We start from the raw sequence: 26,965 nt of genomic DNA on the forward strand, positions 1-26,965 counted from the left end.
TTTGCAGTTCTATGGTAGTAGAACAAAAGGCAAGGTTCTGGGGATTTGTCAACTGCCCAAGGAGAAATTTTTGATCAAATGCTAACCCAACTGTTTTTAATATTCTTTTTTGTTTCTGCATTTATTTATTTATTAATTTTTTATTTTTTCCTACTTGCTTTGATTCTGTTTTATCTTCCTGTATTTTAATCATGTAAAGCACTTTGCATTGTCTTTGTACTGAATTGTGCTATACAAATAAATTTGCCTCGCCTTGCCTTGCCTTACCAAGAAGTGAGACACAATTTAAACAAAAATAAATGATAGATTTCGTCTCTATCAGTTTATTCAAAGGTAAAAGCAGCATTTCTCTAAGGGTTAGTGAGCAATGTGCCCAGAGCTGAAGCTTGACAGACCTTTTATAAGGTTTTGCTGAACACAGTCATAAGAACAGGGTATGAAAAAAACTAGATGAAAGCAAACAATTGCTGCTGTGGCGGCGCTCTTTCCTGTGAAAAACGCCTTTATTGTTAATCTGAATAAAATTTTGCTTCACTAAGCGTTTTTTCTAAGCCTGTAAACTTTAGCCAAACTCTGCTGCTTTAGAGTTTAAATCAGGTCGTCATGGTGATCAGGAACCTCATCTATTCAAATAGTGACATAGAGCCAAATGGTCAGTTTAAAGAGGCTGAATGTCGGTGCTGCGTGATGATAACTATGCATGTGGGTCTTCTTCCTGGATTTACTCTCAGACGGATGCTTTGTGGTTTCATTCACGTCATTTGTTTCACTTCCTCTCCATCGCTCTCTTTATCTTTCAAACATTTTAAAAACACTGACAAATAATAAAATTTCTATGTTTTAAGTAAACATTGATGCACTCTAACAAAGTTGCTAAAGTTCATATCAAGACTTGTAATTAAAGATCCTCTTTCTGTCATCAAGTCTTCTTTCTTTGTCTTCCCTCTCTCACATTCTTTACTTCCTCCACCCACCTTGCATCTCTTTTGTCTCTGACTCTGCCCCCACGCCTTTAGCCGTTTCCTACCTGCAGCATCACAGCAGCTCCGCCTGTGCTGAGAAATCGAAGCAGACCTCGACCTGCAGAGTGAAAACTGGAGCTGAGGGAGCTCTACGGGGGGAGGACGAGGCGGACAGAGGAGAGTGAAGACCAATAACGAGGATGATTCAATCAAGTAAGTAGATGCCTTCATATCTTTGTCCTCATGGCAAGATTCAACAAACTATAGTGGAAAAATATGAGATTATGAGAAGAAGAAGAAGAAGAATAAAGTCTGTAAGACAGAATAGTCTTGGTTGTAAAGGTTTGGATCTTACCATAGATCTCCAAAACTCTCAGGAGAGTCCTTCTTCAGCCTCAAACACATGAGTATATTTCCTTAAAAAAAAGTCAACATCAGCTAAACGCAAAGAGTGACGGTTATACTTCAGTTCTCATTTCATCACGTGACTAATCAAAACAAAACACCTGCCTGTTACAGTGTAATTTTCCCCTGTGTGTGGTTATTACTGCAGACGCTGTGCAAATTGGGTCTAAAAGCATCAGAAAGTCAGAGGCAAATGCATGCAATGTAACACCTCAGGTCTGCAGACAGTTTCTCAGCTGCTAAAGTTTCAGTTTTCTAACTGTCATATTTTAGAGACCAGAAGTCAGAGGTGTTGTTTTATATCTTATAGGGGTGATTATCATCCACCCTTTGGGTATTAAGATGTTCATGTTTTTGCTTATTAATCAAAGGGAACAAATTAGACCTCCAATGGCTTTGACTGAGGTAGCTGCAGTTATCTGGACACAAAACAACAGACTAAATGTAAAAAAGCTGACATCAAGTTGTTAATAAGAAGATAATGGGGTTAAAGCATTAAGATTCAGTACAGAGAAAATTTTTTCATTAATTTCTCTTTTTTTATATACATTCCAAGGCTTCTTCTAGTTCTAATGTCAGGTTGCAGCACCACAAGATACAGTATGCAGAATTTTTTTTATAGTAGCCCTTCTGGCTTGTGTTGGTGTGTTATAATTCGTTTAACTAGGTTCAAGGTGGGTGGAAAGTCAGAAACATAAAAAAAAGGGTGACTAAAATGTTAAATCAAATCAGCTGCATGGAAGGAAGTTTGGCAATGTTTTTTTTTTCTAAATTAATATCCAAAAGTGTTACAAAACAAAGCAATGCCTGATTACACTGATAAGCCCTGAGGACTTTACGCTCTGGATGATCAGCAACCGCTGCACAAATCGTACCTATAAGGAAGGCTGTCAAGATAAAAAGTTTGAAAGAAAACAAGAATAAGTCCTGCTTGAATTTTGCCAAAAATTGGGGAAAAAGTTAACTTTCTTGCATGGATGCAAAACCATACTGAATACGTCAATGCTGCATGTTGGTAGTAGCATACTTCTGTGGGAATGCTTTTCCTCAGCAGGAACGGGAACGTCGGTCTGTGTTGTTGTGCAGATACAAGGAGCTAAAGCCAAGCAAAGATGAAAGGAAACCTGTTAGAAGCTGCAAAACTCTTCAGGTCTTTCAACAGGACACTAAACCTGCAATGGAAAGTTACAAACTAAGAACATATTCATGTTTTAAGAAGGTCTAGTCAAAGTCTGGACCAACATTTGGTTAAAAAAAATGATGAAAATAGAAAATATGCACCGCAAAAACGTTCTGAAAATTAGTAAAAATGTCTTTAAACAAGTGTATTTACCTTAAATTTGAATAGGAAAATAAGATGATCTGCCAATGGATCAGCATTTTTACCCCTAAAATAAGATAAATTAGATATTATGCACTTGAAGTAAGAGAATATAGTTGTTTTTTCTTATTTTAAATGGAAACTGTCTTATTCCATTGGCAAAGAGTCTTACTTACCTGCTCAATTCAGGAAGAAATGCACTTGTTTTTGGAAAAATTTACTTACTTAGATTTACATTTTTTGTACATTGTTTGCCTTAGATGCTTTCTTAAATGGAGATATCAACAGCAGCAAAAAAAAAGCAAACAAGCGGTCAAGCATTGAATGAATGAAGATAATGTTTTATTTTTGAGCAAAATTCCTAAAAGTTACATGTGCACACAAATGTTTCATTATGTTGTTTTCAGAGACTTAAGAATTTATTCAATCATGTTCCTGGACTAGAATAAAGACATGCTGAGTCTAAATTTAAAGGCTTGCTGGGCCTAGCAGGTCCAGCAAGCCTTAAAAACAATATGGCTGCTCATAGTTGAGATAGCAAGGAGAAGAATTACAGTCAGAATAACAGACTATTTTAACAGGTCGAAAAAGTGCAGCAGAACATCTGTAGGCCACATCAAAAAGGAAATGTAGCTGACTGAGCAGCCTAGAGATGGCCTGGGCAGCTTTGTGTCAGACATTTAGGTGAAAAGAGTAGAACAAGAATGTACTGAAGTAAAAATAAAATCACTTTGATACAAATAAAGTCATCAGTGTAAAATCTTAATTAAAAAATGTTGCCAGTTTATTTTTTTGCAAGCAGAGGAAAGTCCCTCTCATGCATTTCATAAAAGGAAACAGGAGATGTTGGTCTTAAACTGTTTATTATTAAAGGAAAATGCAACACAACAATAAAATCTAATCAGTTTATTAATATAACGCCAATTCACAACATTTCATATCAAGCTACTTTACATAAGACTTTATAAATCTTTGGAAGGTTAAAAGAACAGAGGTTCCTTAAATCCAATGTTCAAATGATCTTCTGTCATCTGTGAAAACCCTCTGTGCTTTTCCTCCTCTTCCTCCTCAGAACCCAGAAGTTCTGATCTTCATCCCCTCCTCTTTCCAACATTTCAACTGTCCAACAGTTTTAGAAAACAAGCATCAAAGTTAGTAACTGATGCTTTTTTAGATTCAGTCAATACTTAAAATCACAGGAAAATAATAATATTTTAACTTGTTAAACGTTTATTATTGTGTTTATCTTTAGAGAACCAGCTCTGATATTTGATCAATATTTTCAAGATGTGTTCAATAACTACATTTAAACTGATATAAATTTGAATTACAAGACAAAACTGATATGTTTTATAATTATTGTAAACATTTTCCGCTTCTGTGGTGTAAAAAAAATCAATCTATTAATTTCCTTTTACATATATTGATTAATGAGTGCAGAGTTTCATTTATTGAGGCCTCAGAGCTGCAAGGTGTCTAAGATAGAGGGGTTGTTTATCCTATTAAGGAGTGTTTGGGATAAAAAATAATCATTCTCATAACACGATAGACTGTTTCTCCGTAATTATTTCATAACATTTTAGGTTTTCTCCAACCTGTAGGGTTTAAATTAGTGAGGCAAACTTTGTCTAGGCAGAGCAGGTCTGGGGTCCTTTTCGCAAAGCAAGTTTAACAAATCCAGACTCAAATCCACAAATCTAAATTGATCTAGCCTAAAGTCAGGAACGCTGAGTGTTCGGTTTCTCGACGTCAGCTATCAATTAGTTCAATAAATATTAGCTAGGTTCACTTAGAGCTTAGCGCGTGCGCAACAAGTATGAAAAGTGAATTCTAAGGCAACGCAAATATTAAGGTTAAGAGGCTGAGTCGTAGATGATGATAAATAACATAGTTATGTATAATATATTACATTTCTGACTGTATATCCCTGTAATTATTACACACTGTAGCTTTAAGGAGTGGATTGCATCTCCAGACTCCACTACTGCTGCTAGTTTTGTTGCAAATATGGAAAAACATTCACAAATAGAACAGGTAGCGCTCTGATGCAGGTAGGTCCACTTTCTTCCATTTTATCCCCAAATCCTCAAAATAAAAATAACACCAAGGAACCCTGGTGATGGATATGGGATTTAGACCACAGACCGCGAATTCTGCGGTCTGCAGTCTGGACGCTAGATGTCGCTGAAAATTACACACTGTAGCTTTAAATCTATCTTTGCTCTCCTCTGATTTATCCAGAGGTTCTGCAGTCACACTTTTTCTCTCACTCCCAACTTTGTGATTGGCTGCATATTTAGCATGCCTTCCCTGGAAATGCCATTCCAAATGAATATTTTTTAAATTGACATTGTGATGACAACCTCTCCTCACAAAGCAAAAATGCAGGCATTCCTTCCGCATTGGTTATGAAAGCAAATTATTCAGTCCCTTCTTTGAATCCTCTGTTTCCATCAGCTATCATTCTTTTTTTCCCTTCGAGATCCATGGTCTGAGACACACCTGCACTGCAAAAATAATCTAAAAATAAGTAAAATTTTTTAAATTTAGTGTACTTAGCCTTAATTTAAGCAGGGAAATAAGATGATCTGCCAATGGAATGAGTATTTTCACTCTCAAAATATGATAACAAGATAACATGTACTCAAAATAAGACAATACGTACATTAGTTTTTTTTTTTTTTTTATGTAATTTGTCTTGTCCCATTGGCAAAGTGTCTCATTTACCTCTTCAGTTGAAGAAAAAATTATTTAGATTTAAATTTTTTGCAGTGTTCCGCTTTGTTTGCCTTGTGGCGCTAAAACGCATGTTACAGGCTATGACCACTGATCTCTATTGCTATGACGCAAATGTTTGTTGAAAGAAATGTTTACATTTATTATACAATTTTTTATAGCATTGGGAAACATAATGAAAGTTTGTTTGACCTCCTTCACACCATAATAAAACAAAATAAAAACAAAAATTTTCATAAATTTTTGAAAAAGCACTGAAGCCACAGGTTCCCGACCCCTACTGTAGTATATGCATGAACTATGGCTAGATATATTTTTTAAAATATACATTGCACTGGAGTTAATTTCCATCAATATTTTAAAATATAATTCTATTGAAGCAATACTTTCCTCAATTCTCACTATATTTCTTGAAGCTAGGTGACTCATAGATAAAAAAATATCACTTAAGAAGTTACTTTATTAAAATGATTTTGGTTGGTGGAAAGTTTCATATCTTTTCCACTCCTTATACAACTAAAATGCATTGATACATATATTGTGACAAATTTTAAAATATGTTTTGAATGATGTATGTTTTTAAAGTGCTAATATATACTGACTAATCCAACAACGCAATTTCTTATACGTTCAATCAAATTTTATTTTCAGTCATACACTTAAATCCATATGTCAGTTTGAATTGGAAATGGAATAAATCTATGTAACCAATTCTAAACAGCAGATTTGTTGAGAAATTGACCAATGGTTCCCCCGTTAATAACTTACCCCACCTGAGCTCTGGGTTGATGCCTGATTAAATCTGTTTCAGTAGTTTAATAGTATTCTGTGAACATGGATGGTGATGATGGGTCGAAACGATCTCTATGAGATGTTCAAAGATCAGGACATTGTTTTAGAACCTAATCCTTCTTTAAACTTCTCAGATATTTTCCTGACCTGTCCTATGTGTTGTCTTATATTATCTAAGCAATTTATTAAGGATCTTATGTTGAAAAAAAAAGGGACACCACCCAAACAAATTCACTAATGGATGATTTTTGGAGGGAGTTGGTTGGCATGGAAGTTTATGATACCAGAGTAAAGGAGTTTGTGTACAGATGTACACGATGTTTTACAGGATCCACATTTATTAGAGCTCAGTGTCCTGGTCCTTCCACTTTACAGCTTTTGAATGCACTGAGTTTTTCTATCACATGCCGTCCCAATAAAATATTGAAATTTTATAGTATAATGTGAAAAAATTTAAACAAGTGTAAGTTTATTTATATACCACCAATCAAGGCGCTCTACATAGATAATTCAACCAGATCATACAGTCAGGAAGGAAGCCAGCTGATTGCATCGACTCAATACTCTAGAGCAATCCCTCAGACTAAGCATGCTTGTAGCGACAGTGGAGAGGAAAAACTCCGTTTTAACAGGAAGAACCTCCAACAGAACCAGGCTCAGTGTGAGCGGCCATCTGCTGAGGCTGACTGGGGTTCAAGAAGACAGAATCAGTAATTTCTATGTTAGAAAATGTAATAGGGAACTATCTCCATAGGTGTCTCTGTCTGGACAGAAATAGTTAATTAGATGAGCTCTGAGCCAGTTTTCATGTCAAAGGGATGAAAGAGGGCTCATACAGTTTTCCATATGTCTGCTACAACACACTCAGGTTGAATGGTTGCAATGCTTCCTCAGAAGGTGTAGAGGTCTGCGGAGGCTTGTTACCCATTTATTCACTTCAGGTGTGTGAAGCTCCTAAAAATGCAGGACAGTGGGTATTGCTGATCATGGTTGAAGACCCAAGCTTTAGTCCAGGGATGGGCAGCTCCAGCCGTTCTCAACCATATCCTTGTTATGCACAGTTTCAAGAGTCTCGCTAATAATTATTTAATTCAGGTGTTTCAGGACATATCTCTAGGTATAAGGAAACCAGATCTTGAAAACTGGAATTGCCCACACCTGCTTTCGTCTATAGTTCTTTCATTCTGACACTTGAGCTCTGGTGTTGTTCATCTTTAAGATATACCTCTTTTTCATCGCACCAGAGTCAAATAATCAGGCCATTAGCAGGACTCTGTTGAACTTGGCTGCATACTGAGGAGATAATTCAGACCTCTAGGATTGGATTTGAGGAGCCCTGGTAGCATATTGCACTTTGAGTACCATATCTTTGCAAATCAGACTCATCCTTTATGATTGGTAAACTTAAAACCTTTAAAAAAGTTTTATCATCTCTGGACTGATGAAATGGTAAATGGCATGTACTTATATAGCACCTTTATTCAAGTTAGGAGACTTGACCAAAGTGCTTTACATTACATTCACTCACACACTGATGGTGGCAAGCTACATTGTAGCCACAGCTGCCCTGGGGCTCACTGACAGAAGCGGGGCTGCCGTACACTGGCGCCACCGGGCCCTCTGACCACCATCAGTAGACAATGCAGGTGAAGTGTCTTGCCCAAGGACACAACGACAATAAAAGTCAGAGTCGGGGCTTGAACCGTCAACCCTTCGATTTCAGGGCAAACTCCTACATCCAACGCCACTGTCGCCCCTGCTCTCTCTTTATCATTATTTTTAAAATATCAATTACTGTGAAAATGTACATAGCTGTATATGTATATTGGTTATTTATTATCTTGGTGCAGAGTTTTCTATTATTAAAACACTTTACAGTGCAGTATTTTATTGTTTATATTTTAACTCTTCACTATTATCTTATTCTTATCCAGTTTTCCAAGGTCCACATTTGTGTGACCATTTTTTTTTTCTATAATCTTTTTGCTGCTGTTAACACCAGAATTTACGCATTGTGGGACAATAATAGGTGTTTCTATTCTATTCATTTAAATTAGTTGCCTTATCATATTATTGAGGAACTAAGGAGTGTTTTGATAAGTCTGACAGATAAAGTGTATTTATAAGATGTTGATCCACCACAAACCACCAGACGACTGTTCTGTTGCAATTGGACAGAACTGTCCTCTGACAACATGCTTTTATTTTGTACATTTGCTTTTAAAATTACATGACACTTGTTCCTGCTGCAGATGAGAGTTTTGTTTTTTTTCAGTGAAACTCACACAGGAAGTAATGTAGCCACCTCTCTCTGCAGTCGCAGACAAAAAAATTGGTTGAGAAAATGACCCGGCCGCATGCACCATCTAGTTCAGAAACATACACACAAGGACTCACAGAGAACAATGTGTTAATTCTACAGAAAAGGAAACTACGCTTCCTGACATAGACCTCCCACTCAAAACCGCAGAGACACAAACATAAAAAAAAGTTAATTGAAACATTTGGCTGGACTTTAGAAACATGCATTTCTTTGTTAAAAAGTATCTTTTAGTGGTTAAAGCATCACTAAGAGTGCATAAGTTAACTTTATTAGTTTAACTCTGGCAAATATTGAACCGAGGGTTTTACTCAGGAAGGTAAAATACAGCTGAATATCAGAATAAAGGTTGTTTACTTAGGAATTGTAGATATTATGTCCATCTAACAGCTGCACATTTGCTTATTATCGCTCATTAAAGGAGCTGTGGTGCTTTTTTAAATGAAAATTTTAATGTATTTCAGAAATCCTCATCACAAAAAGGTAGCCATATGCAGATTCTTAAAGTTTTCTTTTAACTGGTTTGCTTAATATGTTGATACACAAAGTTTAGTATATCACTACAATAAAACCTGGTTCATCATAGTATACTCACATAAGTTTCTCAGGAACATGTTTTAGTCCATCTATACATTTTATTACATATTTTCATAAATAAAAGATAAGATGTAAATAGCAACTAAATGCCCCTAAAATACACTGTATGCTGCAGACAGTATCTTTTATATGATGTCACCTTTTTCAATATACTACGGAACAAAGCTATATGATGTACAATATATGTTGTGCTTACAACTTTTAGCATTTTTGACTTTATTCATCTTATTTTACTCACCTAAAACATAATTCTGCTGTAATTTCATATAAAAAATGATAATTCTGTTGCACTTTTACTGACTTTTTGCAACAAAAATTTGTCCAGATATGTACGTATGTGTGGTTTCAAATCTGGAAGAAAAATACTATTTATCAGCTGCTGTGGGAAGCTTTCAAATCATTGATTTTTTTCTTAGTAACTTAGATAATTATTTAGTCTATCTATCCATCCATCCATCCATCCGTCCATCCATCCATCCATCCATCCATTCATCCATCTGTCCATCATCTATTCATCCATCCATCCATCCATCCATCCATCCATCCATCCATCTGTCCATCCATCATCCGTCAGTCCGTCCATCCATCATCCTTCATCCATCCGTCCATCCATCCATCTGTCCATCATCTATTCATCCAATCATCCATCCATCCATCCGTCCATCCATCCATCCATCCATCATCCGTCAGTCTATCATCCATCTGTCCGTCCGTCCATCCATCCATCCATCCATCCATCCGTCCATCCATCCATCCATCCATCCATCATCCGTCAGTCTATCATCCATCTGTCCGTCCATCCATCCATCCATCCATCCATCCATCCATCCATCCATCCGATGATTCATCCACTCATCCGTCTGTCCGTCCATCCATCAATGCATCCATCCATCCATCATCCATTTATCCATCCATCTGTCCATGCATCATTCGTCTGTCCATCCATCATCCATCCATCCGATCATCCATCCGTCCATCCATCCATTGATTCATCCATCCATCCATCCATCCATCCATCCATCCATCCATCCATCCATCCATCCATCCATCCATCCATCCATCCAGTTGTTTGAACAAAATGAGTGAAATGTTTTCTATTGTTGCTCTAACTCTACTGTTCTCTGTCTTCAGATCACTCCACCCACTCTTTGATCTGCTGCTGCTGTGCTGTTCAAACCAGGTAAAGACGAGCCCAATGGTTCATAAACTGACTATGTTGAATTAGATTCATCTGAAAGAGAAGCAGAGAACTGTCTGTAAATATATTTTATTACAATTAGATATGTCTACAGTCAATGGGAAAAATAATATACATCTAAGCCTTTATGTGAAAAACTGAGTGCAGACGTTGTGCTGTTTGAAACAATTTTCAGCCATTGTAAGAATCTTGATTATAGCAGGAGTTTTAGATGCCTGTTGCTCTGAAGTATACAGTTCTATATTAACAAAATGTAAAAACTACTATGAGATGCAATGTTACTATTCGGCAGTATGGAAAGAATCAAAGTTTGTGAGTTCTCAATGTTTAAATTGGTCATTCCTTCAATTTTGGTACTAAAGTCAGACTCTGCAAAGCTCAGAGAAAAAACAATGAACCCAAAACTCCATTAACAGATTCTACAGACCTTAGTTACCACATTAAATATTAAAGTTCATATTTCAATAAAGCTTCAACAACTGTGCAGTATTTACAATGGCCTCTAAAGTAACAGGAGAAAATTTGAGATTCATATTCAAGGAACTCATACTTTATGATGTAATTTTAAGGCACAGCTTTCAGAGGAAATGTTTTTATTAATATATATATTTTTTATCATATTATTATTATTATTATTATTATTATTATTATTATTATTAATTATATTAATTTTTTTTTTCAATTTTTGCAACTTCAGCGTTATATTGAAGTAAAAGACGAGAATCTATCCAAATCTTTGATTTCTAAAATAGAAGTATTGATCAATGAAAATAGTTTTAATATGGGAACAGACTCAGAATTTAATTAGTTATTTTTAGCAAATTCTTCTTAAAAATCAAGGTTAAAATTAAAAAAACTTAAAATAGAGATTTAGAAACATTTATTTATTTATTATAGGGTGAGAACAGGCAAAGCACATCAGAAAACTATTAATTCCTGGTTGAAATCAATACAATGTAAATGGCTTATTTGTGATTTTCTGTTTAAACTGAACCAATATATTTCTAATATTGTAAATACAAAGTGGGGAGTTGATAAATGAAGAGCATTTAATTGATTCTTGGTTTATTTCCCAAACACATATAACTCTCATAAAGTGAACTACGATTCATAGATAGTTGTGTTTTACAAGGAAAAAGATTGATTTCATTGTTTGGGAAAAAACATCTTAACCATCAAGTATTGCACAGTGGGTTAAACAAATGCTGACTACACTTCCATTGGAACTGATAACATATCTACTAAAGGGAAATTAGCAAGCTTGAAAGTATTCAGCATTCTTTTATATTTTTTGCAGAAAACACAGACTTAGCAGTGGATCCCAAAGCATAATATATGCATCAATTTTTTATTTTTTTTTACTCATGTCAAATCCCTGTATTTCTTCATAATTGGGCACTATATGTTGAGATTGTCATTTATTTTTGTTTTCCATGTTTGATGTTGGAATAAAAAACTGAAATAAAGCATAAAAATATTTGGGGAAAAAAACATTGTAACAATATGAAAATGCAAAACACAATGTGTGGTGAGCCTCAGAAAGAGTGACAAGCACAATGGTGAAAAAGGTGACTTTTACTTATTTTGCACATTCTAAACTTTGCAACCATGACGTCGACCCTCCACTCTGCTGTTCTAGGCTCAAATTCAAGGTCAGGCAGTTGACGTTTAGTACAGCATAGATTAATCAGGCGGATAACTTTCTGAATTCAGCAGAAAATCTACAAGAGCAATGAAGATTGTACTTTGACCCAGTCAAAGTGTAGACCTCAACCTGTTTGAAAAAATGTGGTGAGACCTGAGAGCTGTGCAGAAATACTGTTCACACAGTGTTATAAAGAGGAATGGGTAACTTTCCTCCAAATTCAGTTAAAGTGATTGAAAACGTCTATCCAGAGTTATTGCTGCTGGTACTAATCTGAATAGTAAGGTCCATAAGGTTTTAGCTAATGTTTGCATTGTTTCTAAGCAAAGATAGGGAAATGGGGATATTTATAACGTCCTATTTTAGATTACATTCTTTCACATTTATAAAGACACACAGGAAAGGTAGACCATCCTGTTAAAGCTTACAAAGTGAGGTCCTGTTTTAGAGTTTTTAGATTGTGGGAAACCTCAGAGAAATGTGGTAAGCATGCTGTGTCCAATGCTTGTAAAATTTGCAAAGTTGCATGCATCAAAATACCATTATGGAGAAGCAGGTTTAAGAGTTCAGAATTCATTTTAAACATTTTAGTCTGGAATATTGTGAGGAAAACTGTCTTTTACTGCAACTTTATATATAAATATTTTAAAACACTTTACAGTGTATTATTTTATCGTTTATCTTTTAACTCTTCACTATTATTTTATCCTCATACATTTTTCTAAGGTCCACATTTTGTTCTATAATCTTTTTGCTGCTGTAAACACCAGAATTTCCCCATTGTTGGACAATACTAGGGTTTTCTGTTCTATTTCTATTCTATACTTCTCTATATTATTTTTACTCACTTAGTTTTTTTTCAGTCAGATTCCTTTAGCTTTAATCTAAATATGTGAAAAATATTATAGGCTTCATTGAAAAGATAAAAATACTACCTTAAAATGGTTATTCCAAGAGATGAACTTAATATTTTGTTAAACTAAAGACAATATGTAGGTTTTTGCATTGAAAAGGAAAGTGGGTGCACTTTAATGTTGGGTCGTATAGTTGTATAGTTATCTTGTGTTTTGATGAATGTTAACCAAAAAACGATGAATAAATAATACAACCAGGCATATATATCAGTGTGAGTTGGGGGAATCTTCTACATGACTCCGCCCATATTTGGACAGGTCCAAAACTTAAGAATAGGCTCAGAGATACTAAATTTCTAATAATTTTTCAATGTTGTTTAAAATTGAACAAACAATTAGATAACAGCAACCACATAAATCACATTTGTTGATTTTTTTTTTTTTTTTTTGCTCTTTTAATGCTGCAAAGCACCAAAAAGTGGTATTTATTAAAATAAAATATATTAGTGGCTCAAAATAACTATTTTGTCAAATTTTACACATTGAATAAAAGGAAGAAAATAGATTGTTTGGCCGATTTCAGGGAGATCAGCACACGCATGGAGATGGGGGGCAGAACTTCGCTTTGCTTCCGAGGCAGACGACACCCAGGAGCAGCCAGACCGGTACGAAATGGTATATTTCTCTTTATTTTTGTGTTTTTCAGTGCTAGGTATTGATTTTTAATATCAAACAATTAGGTCGACCTGTCGAAGAAGAAACTCCCTCAACCCCCGCCAGAGAATGGTGAAGGAGAAGGCCTGCTGAATGTTGTAGCCATGTACGATTTCACTGCCAAGGAGGACAGTGACCTCACTCTTAAACAGGTACACACTGCTACTGGCCTAATATTCATTAAGTTCCTTTTAAACAAACCGTTTAAATTCCCATGTGCTTAAACTATGGTAAATAAAATGCTTTTTCAATAAGGAGAGGGATTTATTACCTCTGTTAAGGGGGTTATGTTCTCAATATTGTTGGTTTGTCCGTCTGTCTTTTTTCAAAATAACTAAAAAAGTTATTGATGGATTTTAACAACATTTCTATCGGAGTTGCTCCTCATGGAAAAGAACAAGGGACACTTCATGTAACCTTATATTATCACGATCAAATGGTTTTAGGTCTTTTTTTATGGTCATATAACATCACTATGCATAGGGAAAGCCTAAAGAGAGACAAAAGCCAATACCCTTTCAAACATTTTGAAAAAATCTACTGCAATATGTCTAGTACTGCAATAATATGGAACCGAGACATATTATGAACTATGGAAATCAGACAATAGCACCTCAGAGACTTAGCCTATATTTTATAATCTTCAAAAATAGTTGTTTAGGGAGTTGGTTTTGCTTCAAGTTAATTGTTTATTGTTATTAAACTTTTTTATTACTCTGTATTTCTATTGATTGTTACTTTAACATTCACAGTAGCTTATTCATAAATTTCTAACATTAGGACCCTGTCAAGAACGCGGACAGATGGACCCAGTATTCAAGGAGAGACAGTCAGTAGGAAAGTTCAAAACGTTTATTAAATAAACAAACAAAACAAAAGCGGAGCTGTGGCTCGCGGACACTGCAGGCAGGGGGGCGGGGCACCGCCCAATCTCAGACACTCTGTAGTGGGAGAAACACAGGTAAGTGACCACGATCATCTGACAGAAGATTATCCGAGTTGGTCACTTACCTGGTTTAACAGTCCAGACCAAGAATGTCCCCAAGTCCTGCAGTCCTAGAGGTCATGCTGGAAGCCGATCCTGGTCAGGGATCCAGAACAGACAGGAACAGACAGAACAGGCAGGATCCAGATCAGGCAGGAACAGAAACAGGTGGCAGGATCCAGACTTCCAGGCATCCACAGGCTCCCAGGAGGGTTCAGAGTCTGACTGGGACCAGAAGCATGACCAGGTGGTCACGCACAGGAGCAGACAGGATCAGGTGCAGACAGGCAGGCTCAGTGGCAAAGGGTAGCCGAGACAGGACGTGGAACCAGAACTAGATGCAGGACTTTAAACTGTTCTCCTCCCTGGAGCCAGGCTTACTGGATAAAAACTGAACCTCCTCACATATTGAGCCAAAAACCCAGAGGACTCCTGCGGGGGAGGAACAGTGGACCATCAGGAGACGAGACAAACACTAAAACTCTCTTTCCACTGGCCGCTAGGATCCAGGACATGAACCATGAGCTAAAACTGAACAGACAGACTGACAGAAAGACAAGAAATGATCTGGCCCTGAATGCTCAGGCTGAACTGAATATAAACCAGAGGAAACAGGTGAGAGGAATAAATTATAATTGAGGCAGGGAGGGAAAACGACAGGTGAAAGGAATGACTAATTAAGGAGGAGCAAACAGGCCAGATCATGACAGACCCCTGATGAAGCTAAAATGATCTTACTTGGTCATATAAAGAGATGGGTTTTTGATGAAAGTGTCAAAGATGTAGTAGGCTATAATTGACATATAGTCAATAGAAAAAGTCCAAAGATACAAAAATATACCAATACAGAATTACAAATTGGGGTTATGTCCATAGGAATTCCATTTAAAATGGAGATAAACAAGAAAATTAAAGTGTTGGTCTTAATATGTTGTTTTTATAGGGAGAGGAGTACGTCATCCTCCACAAGCAGGACCAGCTATGGTGGAGAGCAGAGGACAGACACGGGTACGTCTGTACAAATCTGCACAAATTCTACAGCAACGTTAAATGCTGATAGTATTTGTGTATCCATGAGAAATATATTTCTTAAATATATTTGCTAAAATGTGATTTAATACTCTAAAGTGGTCTAATTCAGCAGTTCATTGTTTTTTTTATATATATATGTTAAAGAAATAGGTGTGAAATGTCATGTTTTAGAGACTGCTAAAAGTTTATTTGCATTGTTTTTCTCAGGAATAAAGGATTCATCCCCAGTAACTACGTAACAGAGAAAAACAGAATCGAGGCAAACTCGTAAGTGTTTAGTTTTTTAATTTTTATTCTTCCAATCAGCTGCAGAATGAGGCAATAGCACTTGTCAAATTCATTATAATTTAGGTGGTACTGCAAGAACATCACCAGAACAGAAGCTGAACAGCTGCTGAAACAGCAGGTATTTTTCTCCATCATTCTAGCTGAATATACATCAATTTATATATAAAACATACAATTTAAAGATAATGCTTAAATGTGCAATGTATCAATGTTAAGTTTGTTAAAGACCTCTACAATTTATTTCTAAAAATGTGTTGTTTTCTTTCCAGGACAAAGAAGGAGGTTTTATTGTGCGAGAGTCCAGTAAACAAGGCACCTATACTGTTTCAGTTTATACAAAGACATTAAGGTGAATCACAAAGCTCAAGGAAATCAAATAACATTTGCATCTATAAAAAATATTTAACCAAATATATTTTCTTTACAGTCCAAATGGTGATGTTAGACATTACCAGATTAAAATAACGGATACTGGACAGTTTTACTTGGCTGAAAAACACACCTTCAACTCCATACCAGATGTTATACACTACCATGAACACAATGCGGCCGGTAGGTAAACGACCTGCTCCTCTGTACATGTACGGATCCTGCTGTTGTATTTAATGCTTCTTGGTTTGTAGGTCTAGTGACCCGGTTACGCTACGCTGTGGGACCGATGGGAAGGTGTGTGCCAACCACAGCAGGCTTCAGCTCAGGTAAATAAATTCAACACCTCTATAAACTGGAGCACACTGGAAAAACAATCTAGAAATAAGTAAAAATTTCTGAAATTAAGTGTATTTACCCTTAATTCGAGTTGGTAAATGATTTGCCAATGGAAAGAGTATTTTTACGCTTAAAATAAGATATTTAGATAAAATGCACTTCAAATAAGACAATATAAATGCGCTTTCTTATTTTAAATGTAAATTGTCTTGTTGCATTGGCAAAATGTCTCTTTTACCTTCTCAATTCAAGAACAAATGCACTTATTTTAAGAAGCAATTACTTATCCAGATTTTGATTTTTTTCCAGTGCAGACAGGAGATGCGGCATGGCATCACAGACATACTAAAGACCTGAAACTGAGATACAAAAAAAAGGATTACAAAATAAAGGACTGAAATATGCAGGCTTCCATCGAAATATCAGTCAACATTTAAAGGGATTTTTAAAATGTTGGCATAGAAAAAAAACAACAATTAGCCATGTTTCCATTTATTGAGGCTATTTAAAGCATAATATATCAGACATCAATGTTAGTGTAGGCGCTAAGCTGACGCTTAAAGCCACTGGAGTGTTTATAAACCGGACTTCTATGGTTGACACGCATTTGCCGGGGTGAGATGGTGAACAGGAATTGTCCAGATGCTGTTCTTGCAGTTTTAAAGCTAATTTATTCCCACTCTTGCCTGCTTACAATAAACAAAAAAATGAATCAAACCACCAGCTGTGGGTTGACACCATTTCCAAGCCAAGCGGTCAAAACCAATTAGCCTTTTCCAGTGAAACACACGCCCATACACACATCATTTCCTTTCTTTTATAGAGTTTGTACATATTGGCTTCTACAGTTAGTAAAGGGCATGCTAAATGGTAGGTTAAGGTTTTGAACTAGCATGGACCACATGTGATGCTGTTTATGCTTTGGTCTCATCATCTTCTGTTGTCATTTGAAGCCATGTTTTTGTGCCCAATGGAAATATCTAGGACGTCACCAACAGCGTAATCAAAAAGCTAATTGATACTGTGGGTGAAATCTTTGCTACATCAGAACCCATCCGGCAAACTTGTTTCCATCACCCATTCCGCATATTAATAATTTTTTAGCAAAGTGAAAACTCTCCTTAAGCTGGAGAAGAACTTTTCTTGCAAAAGTGAGCCATTTATTTGCATATTTTCTGTTTTCCATCAATCTTTTCTTTTTAAAACATTTAAAAATGCACATAAAAGACAATGAAAGGAAACACAGCTAGTAAATTAGAGTGAGTTAATAGGTACGTCTCCATCAGCCTTTTATATGGCGCATTTTGAAGTATTGCATCAGCAAAACTTGATGGAAACTGCTAAATTCCAAACATCTCCCTCAAATTAGCAAAAGAGTTTTTACACTTGCTTGAGCTGGATTTGCTGAAAAGGATTCATTTGCTAAACGGGAAATGGAAACAATTTTTCTGAATCAACTCTGTAAAGCAAACTTATACCTTACAGTACATGACTGATCAGCTGTTTTCACTGCCGATGTTCCTCTATGCGTGTTTGAAGCAACATCGCCATTACTAGCTGACATGTTAACATAAAGCTTCTTGCCAAATAGAAACGCATTCATTTAAACTTTCCTCAATTACTGATCTGGGATCCATGCTAGATTACAGCCTGTACTTCCTGTTTATTACTGCCATGTGTGATGACATAATGTGAAGAACGATAAATGATGTAATTACATTTTGGGTCACTGTTAATGTGCTTCAAACACGAAGGAAACACCAAAAATTAGCCTTTCCTTTTTTTTTTTTTTCGAACTTTCAAAAGTTAGTTTGATATTTGCATTTCAGTTAAATGGAAACACAGCTAATGTTTTTTTCTCTGGTCAATCTGAGAAAAGAGATTTTATTGTCTTTGATCCATTGCTGTCTTATACTACCAGTTAGGATCATTTTTTCCATTTATCTTTCAGGTTGAAAACAAAAAGCTGTGATTATATACAGACAGCTAGATGGGGGGCCAGGGGGGGCCATGGCCACCCTTAGCCAATCACTGGCCACCCCTACCAATATTTTCCCTCTAATACAGACAGTGGCTGCAGTAGTACTCTCAAGTGGAATATTTAAAACATTTAAATTTTTCATATTTTCATAATTAATTAACAACCCCCCCCCCCCCCCCCCCCCGTGGTTAATTATGCACATTAATATACTAACAATAAAGATGATAAGTACAGAATCAATGCCCTTTTCAGAGAAGTCATCATGTAGAAATCATCAGTGAAATCATAGATAAATAACTATTTTAATAAAAACTTATTAAAGAATCAATTTATGTAGATATTAATAGTAAATATATATTTTTTGCATAATGATTATTGATAAAAGCAGGTAAGTAATGACAATGGAAAAGATGTTCGCTCCAGAACTCAAACCTGAAAGAATTTTACCCACTATACCTTTTATCTAAACAGCATGGATGTTTAAATATATGTGTATATTTTTTAATAAAGGCTGTAGGAAAGTATAATTTGTCTCCATTTAGAAAATATGGCCTTTGTGCTCGTTAATTTTCCTGTTGGAGAAGAGTAGATTGACCCTGAGGTTCTGGCGCCTGTCCACTTTCAGCCACCCCTCAGTGTATGTCGATTATTGCCTGGCCACCCTTATAGAAATTTTCTGGCTACGCCACTGTATGCAGATGACCTGATGCTAATCATTAAAATTACCAGTTCGTCCAAATTCATAGAGAATTTTGTGTCTCTGTTAATAACAAAATATTGACAATGCAATAAACCCACTCCTAAACTACTTTTTGTCTTAGAGTACTGAAGTAAATGTAACTACAAAATACATATCTAATGGTGGATTCTGTAGCTCTATCCTGCTGCTCAATACTTCAATAGAATTTAACGTTTGAAATGCATAACATGCAACCTATTATTATTGACATGTTTTCTCTTCTCTTGATGATAATCAGAGAAGTGGGAAATAAATCCCAGTGAGCTGACCGTCATGAAGGAACTTGGAAGCGGCCAGTTTGGAGTGGTGAGGCTGGGCAAGTGGAGGGACCAGCAGAGAGTGGCCATCAAAGCCATCAGAGCGGGAGCCATGTATGAGGAAGATTTTATCGAGGAGGCCAAAGTCATGATGTATGGAAGCAGAATCATAACTAAAAACAGAAAAAGAATGCAGAAAATGTGTTTCCTGAACTTTTCCGTGTCTCCTCCTCCAGGAGGCTGTGCCATCCCAAACTGGTCCAGCTGTACGGTGTTTGCCTGAAGCAGCGCCCGCTGCTGATCGTGGCTGAGTTCATGGACAATGGCTGCCTACTGAACTACCTGCGGCAGAGGGGCGGGGCTCTAAAGGAGGCGTGGCTTCTTTCAATGTGCCAGGATGTCTGTGAGGGGATGGAGTACCTGGAAGCTCAGAGCTTCATCCACAGAGACCTGGTGAGTCTCTAGCAAAGGGAGGCTTCTGGATTATAATCTGATGGTCATTTAATCTTTGGCTAAAATACAATCTTATATTACTCATTATCATCTTATGCTGTCATTTATGTTTTAATCTTAGTTGTCTACTTTTAATGTCCTCGGTTGACTGAAGAATTTTCACTAGCTACATGTTTAACACATGTAAACAAAGCTCCTACGCTGGAAAAAATCCAAATCTAGATATGTCATTTTTTTCTTAAAATAAGTGCGTTTGTTCTTGAATTGAGAAGGCAAAAGAGACATTTTGCCAATGGAACAAGACAATTTACATTTAAGATAAGAAAACACAATTGGATTGTCTAATTTCATGTGCATTGTATCTAAATATCTTATTTTAAGATTAAAAATACTCATTCCATTGGCAAATCATCTTGTTTACCTACTCAAATTAAGGCTAAATACACTTAATTTAAGAAATTTTTACTTATTTCTAGATCGTTTTTCCAGTGTAGTTAGAGTTAATCTACTGTTATAAATTAGTTTTTGCTCTGATCAAAGGTTGAAAAATTATGATCAAATGTTTTTATGAACATGATGAACACTGATGAGTCAACTAGACTCAAACAGGTCATCATTTCAGTCGTCATGGGAACCGAAGTAGATGGGGTTTTTTTTAAGTTCTTTTGAAAATGATCCTTAGACACTGCAAAAACGATCTGAAATTAAGTAAAAAATGTCTTAAATCAAGTGTATTTACACTTAATTTGAGCAGGTAAATAAAATCGTTTGCCAATGGAATGAGTATTTTTACACTTAAAATAAGTTAATTAGATAATATGCACTTTAAATAAGACAATGCAATTGATTTTTCTTAATTCAAATGTAAATTGTCTTGTTCCATTGGCAAAGTATTTCATTTACCTCCTCAACTTAGAATAAAATGCACTTATTTTAAGAAACAATTACTTATTTAGATTTACATTTTTTGCAGTGGAGATGTTTTGGACTGAGGTTTTAAAGCAGGTAGATTCTTAAAGGTAGATAAAAGCTTTTCTTGGTTTTATTCAAATTCAGGTAAGTTGGTTCCAGAGGTTGAAGCTAAAGGTCTTAGAGGGCCGAAACCCAACGTGGACTTCTACCTCCTTAGAAGTGAATCTTTATGGATCATAAAAGTTTATTGTACTGGATATATGAACATCGACTAAACCGCTATAATATGCTGGTTTTAATACTCTTTTACTTTTCAGTCAGATGACTCATCTGAGACTTTACAGCTTCTCTTCTTAGTCTGTTTTTCAAACAGGAAGATTTACTGTGATCTTAGAAATAGAAACCTCATTAATTCAATGAGGAAATTCACGTGTTTTAGCAACAAAGTTAAACGGCAAATGGAATCAGGCAACAACATATATAAGTAAAAAAAAAATATAAAAAAACTTAATTTATTATATTAAAAAAATGGCTGTACAGCTATTGAAAATAACATTGTGAAATTCAAAGAAATTAGCAACTTAATAGGAACATTTGAAACTAACCAATCTCCTTTACCTAATTTTCCACAGCATTTTAATAAAACATTTGTTGATTTTGATACAAGAGCTTAGAAGGCAAGACAAGGCAAGGCAAATTTATTTGTATTTATTTGTATAGCACAATTCAGTACAAAGACAATGCAAAGTGCTTTACATGATTAAAGAAGCAGTGGTAGAAAGTAACATTTAGTTTATTACTGTACTTAATATATTTTTTGAGTATCTTTACTATACATGAGGAAATGTTTTTCTTATAACTTTAACTCCACCACATTTCAAAGTCAAATATTGTACTTTCTACTCCACTCCATTTCTAGGAAGCTGCTAGTTATTTGTTCCTTTTGGCTCAGCTTAGCTTTCTATTCCACATTTTCACATCTTTAAATCCAATTTCAACATGGCAGATAGCAGCCCTTAGGTCTGAATTTGGTCACCAATGTTTTACAGATTTGCAGGACATTCCCTAGACGTGAAAAACTCAGGGCAGATATTATTTGTAGACATTAGTTGTTGCCATATAGCCAAGTTCTGTGTTGTAATCATTCAACCTCAAACCTCTATTCTATAGTGAAAGTGTGAGGAGAATCAAGACTCTCCAGTTTTCAGTTTTCCTTATTTTTCTAGACATTCGTTATAAATTATGTAGAATTTGTAACAGGTGGTTCCATTCATCAATAAATCAGGTGGTTTCTGAGAGTTACAAGGTTCTGTAAAATTAATCTGAAAATTATACAGAAATGTAATGATATTGGACATATTAATTTGCTCTTTTGAATACTTAAGTATTTTCAAAAGTGAGTAATTTAATACTTGAGATGTTTATTCAAGTTAAGTTAGATTTGACTATAAGTATTAATACTTTTACTCAAGTACTACCGTTGATTACTTCATCCACCAATAAGGAGAAGTCCAGTTTGGTCTTTGACCTCCTCAAACAGGAGGTTAACCTCTGACTCTGGGTCCACCTAATATGGATTTATACTAAACAGTTTTACCTGCATCATATAAGGTATTACCTGTATTTAACTGTTATCAGAACACTCTGGTCTATTGCTTTAAGTCCTGTTTAATATTTGCTCCTGATGTGTGTTGATTCAGGCAGCCAGGAATTGTCTGGTTAACGAGAACAACGTTGTGAAGGTCAGCGACTTTGGGATGACCAGGTACAGTAGAGGCTTTATTTCAACTCATTCTTCTTATAATGTGTTCTGTATTGAACAACTCAATACTGATGAAATATAAATTAATAAATGCTGTACATTAAAACATTTCATTTATGGCTTTCGTATGTAAGTTCAGATCTGTTTGTTTTATTGAGGTCTTCTGTTTATTATCTCCCTTTAAATGTCCCCCTAAAGTCATTAACTTTCAGTTTCACTTTTGAAATGACTGCAGATATGTTCTGGACAATCAGTACACCAGCTCCAGTGGAGCCAAGTTCCCCGTAAAGTGGTCTCCTCCTGAGGTTCTCCATTACAGTAAATACAGCAGTAAATCAGACGTCTGGTCCTTCGGTAGGAGGCCTAATGAACACTCGAAGCTGCAGATGATTGTTGTGGTTTTCCAGCATCAGGAGCGTCTGACGTGTTTGCGTGCAGGTGTGGTGATGTGGGAGATCTACTCAGAGGGTCGAACGCCCTTCGAGAACCGCTCCAACTTGGAGGTGGTGAATGACATCACCAGAGGGACCCGTCTGTACCGACCGCATCGCGCCAATCAGTCGCTCTACACCATCATGTATCGCTGCTGGCATGAGGTACCAAAGCACACAGGGACCCTTAAACAGAAGCTGGTTGTAGAGATGCCTGGTTGTGGGAACAGAATATGAATTCTTTTATGGAAAATTTAATACCTTCGTGAAGCAGGAAAAGGACTAAAACAAAGTAAACCCAGTAGAACTTTTTATTGCCTACCTGGAATGGGTGACAATGGTTAAATAAACTTTTGGCTCTTAAAATGGTATCGGTGCCCTATTTGTTGGTACTTGCTGATACGATACCACTGTTTTAGTGCTATATCGGGGCCCCACCCGATACTGGTATCGGTATCGGTGCAACACTAGTTTTAATTCTGAAAAAGTGTCTTAAATTTAGAATCTGAAGGTTTATCATCATATTCCAGGGTCTAGGCTGTTCAATAGTTCATTTGTGTAACCTCCTATTTTTTGTTTTCTTATGAAATAGTTATTTCAGTTAATTGGGATGTTAGTCCCCATAGTCAGACACTATCAATGGTATGTTTGATTTGAATGTTTTTAAAGATTTTAAATCACTATCATAAACTCACCCAAACAATTTTGTGTTTTCCTGAAAAGTCAAACTTATTCACCACCATACGTTGTGAAATGAATAGAAAATAGAGTCAAGACATTGACAAGAGTAGAAATAATGATTTGTATTTGAAATAAGATTTTTTTTTACATCAAACTTTGCTTTTGTTAAAGAATCCTCCATTTGCAGCAATTACAGCATTGCAGACCTTTGGCATTCTAGCTGTTAATTTGTTGAGGTAATCTGGAGAAATTGCACCCCACGCTTCCAGAAGCAGCTCCCACAAGTTGGATTGGTTGGATGGGCACTCAGAATTTCGCACCCGCCTCTTCACTGTAGATGTTGACACTGGTGTTTTGCGGGGTACTATTTAATGAAGTTGCCAGTTGGGGACCTGTGAGGCATCGGTTTCTCAAACTAGAGACTCTATTGTACTTATCTTCTTGCTCAGTTGTGCAACGCGGCCTCCCACTTCTTTTTCTACTCTGGTTAGAGCCTATTTGTGCTGTCCTCTGAAGGGAGTAGTACACACCGTTGTAGGAAATCGTCAATTTCTTAGCAATTTCTTACATGGAGTAGCCTTCATTTCTAAGAATAAGAATATACTGTCGAGTTTCAGATGAAAGTTCTCTTTTTCTGGCCTTTTTGAGCGTTTAATTGACCCCACAAATGTGATGCTCCAGAAACTCAATCTGCTCAAAGGAAGGTCAGTTTTGTAGCTTCTGTAACGAGCTAAACTGTTTTCAGATGTGTAAACATGATTGCACAAGGGTTTTCTAATCATCAATTAGCCCTCTGAGCCAATGAGCAAACACATTGTACCATTAGAACACTGGAGTGATAGTAGCTGGAAATGAGCCTCTATACACCTATGTAGATATTGCACCAAAAACCAGACATTTGCAGCTAGAATAGTCATTTACCACATTAGCAATGTATAGAGTGTATTTCTTTAAAGTTAAGACTGGTTTAAAGTTATCTTCATTGAAAAGCACAGTGCTTTTCCTTCAAAAATAAGGACATTTCAATGTGACCCCAAACTTTTGAACGGTAGTGTAGATTTTAGATCTCACGATTTTGACGGGCTTAATTTATAATTAAACATTATTATACCACTCAAACTTCAGGTTAAAATATGTTAAACATAAGTTGATGTTAAATGTCACTCTCTGAATCAATGTTTTTTACTCTGCACCATAAGGACCCGGTGATCTTACACAAAGAAACTGAATTGTCAAAATGAAGTTGAGCCATAAAACTAAATAAATTAAAAGAATTACATCAGTTTCATGTTGAAAGTATTTTATTTAATTTTAAGTGACACCAACACAGATTTGGTCTGGGAAATTCACATTCCGTTAAAGATGGTAAATGTTTCTTGCTGTAGAACAAATTTTGTTGATTAATCTGGACCTGAAATGGTATAAAAAAAAAAAAAAGGAACAGATGCAGTGGATATAAAATCCAAGCCCGGTCATTCCTTACATTTATAATAAAACATAATATTCAGACTTTTATCATAAGATTAGGGAAGTCAGGGAGCAAACAGGTTTTAAATATGCATCCTAGTTGGAAGATGGAATACCAGGATACATAAGATTAGGACACAAGGTAGAAATGAGAAGAAAACTTAGATGCAAGAAAGGAATAAAACAATTGGAAACAAAGAGGGAAGGAAAGTAGGGCTCTGGGCAGGTAGGAGACAAGGAAGGAAGGAGGAAAGGAAGGAGATGAGGCAATAGGAAGTAAAGCACACCAGGGAAGAAAGGAGGATGGAAAATAAAAGACTTAGACTGTTAAACTAAGTAGGGAAGCAATATGTTTCTTACTGTTAGAATTGATATATAAAAACTGTATCTTTTTCTTTTAATCAGTTTTTTCTTTAACATCCTTTTCATTTTTTTTTTTTGATATTCCAGAAACCTGACGGTCGGCCGAAGTTCTCAGAGCTTCTGGAGGAGATCAGAAAATTGGCTGAAACTCCAGATTAAACCAAAGATGTGATGTTTTCTAACCTCTGTGTATCAAACTGTTTTTAAATTATGTATTAGAAATGTTTAATTGGTGTAAATAATAGCCATTCAGATTAACCATCATGGCTCTGCTGTAAAAATATATATTTTTCTATATAAGAAAAATACTTTTACCTCTATCAGTGCTTTATATCATTTATTTATTTTTGAATTATACTGTAAATCTAACAAGACATTAGAAATTTCAAACTAATTATCAGTATGTGAAAGTTAGTTTCAAACATTAAGCTTCTGTTCATATTAATGTATACACTGTAAAATACAAACTAGCAGCGAAACTATGTCTATGAAGCCTGAATGATCAAATAAATGATTAAATGATTAACCCAGTGATGCTGTGAGATCTTTACCCAAATAAAGTTTAAAAAACGATTCTGTTCTGGGTTAAACTTTCTAATGTTAAAGCTTGATTAGTACGATGACATCTTTATTAACACAGATTTTTCAAACAGTTAAAGTAGCTCGCTTGTTTTTCATTAAGCAGCACATTCTAATAGAGAAACACAGAAATTAGAAGGAGGATGCTTGGAGATTAATACTGCCTCCTGCTGGACGACAAGTAGAAAGCATCTTTTTTGTTTAATGGAAGCACCTACTGTAATCATATAGACTTAGACTTAGATTTTATTTTGTCATTTTGTACACACGTGTAAACAAAAAGAAATTTCGTTAAGTACAGCTCTCTAGACTATTTAATTTTTTAAACTGCAGGTAAGCAGCAGTGATAAAAACATTGTGATGAAAAAAGTGATGTAAACATGACTGCATAGTTACATTACATATGTGTATGTATATATATATATATATATATATATATATATATATATATATATATATATATAGAGAGAGAGAGAGAGAGAGAGAGAGAGAGAGAGAGAGTTATGATAGGGTTAACCCTATAACCCATAGATAGGGTTATGTTGATTAGCCATTTAAAGCTACAGTGTGTAATAATTACAGGGATATACAGTCAGAAATGTAATATATTATACATAACTATGTTATTTATCATCATCTACGAGCTCAGCCTCTTAACCTTAATATTTGCGTTGCCTTAGAATTCGTTATTTATAATTACATAGGAGCGGGTCTCGCAGCCATGGGGGCAGACATCTTTGCGCTACGGCAGCGCAGAGCCAACAAACTAGCGATTGCGAGATC

General features: G+C 35.7%; 1 protein-coding gene across 1 annotated transcript; it reads left to right on the top strand.

Annotated features, from left to right (window-relative positions):
- Window positions 1-961: 961 nt before the first annotated feature.
- On the top strand, window positions 962-26,129 carry txk (TXK tyrosine kinase). Its single transcript, XM_038267781.1, has 16 exons — window positions 962-1,175; window positions 10,265-10,313; window positions 13,414-13,495; window positions 13,571-13,696; window positions 15,473-15,537; window positions 15,769-15,828; window positions 15,913-15,967; window positions 16,119-16,198; window positions 16,277-16,401; window positions 16,473-16,547; window positions 19,516-19,687; window positions 19,771-19,987; window positions 22,600-22,664; window positions 22,897-23,015; window positions 23,100-23,257; window positions 25,691-26,129. The coding sequence occupies exons 1-16, from the start codon at window positions 1,163-1,165 to the stop codon at window positions 25,760-25,762; spliced, it is 1,533 nt and encodes a 510-aa protein (XP_038123709.1). The 5' UTR covers window positions 962-1,162; the 3' UTR covers window positions 25,763-26,129.
- Window positions 26,130-26,965: the final 836 nt, after the last annotated feature.

The sequence above is a fragment of the Cyprinodon tularosa genome, unplaced genomic scaffold (genome assembly GCF_016077235.1).
Source record: "Cyprinodon tularosa strain WSP-4 unplaced genomic scaffold, ASM1607723v1 ctg684, whole genome shotgun sequence".
NCBI classification, from domain to species: domain Eukaryota; kingdom Metazoa; phylum Chordata; class Actinopteri; order Cyprinodontiformes; family Cyprinodontidae; genus Cyprinodon; species Cyprinodon tularosa.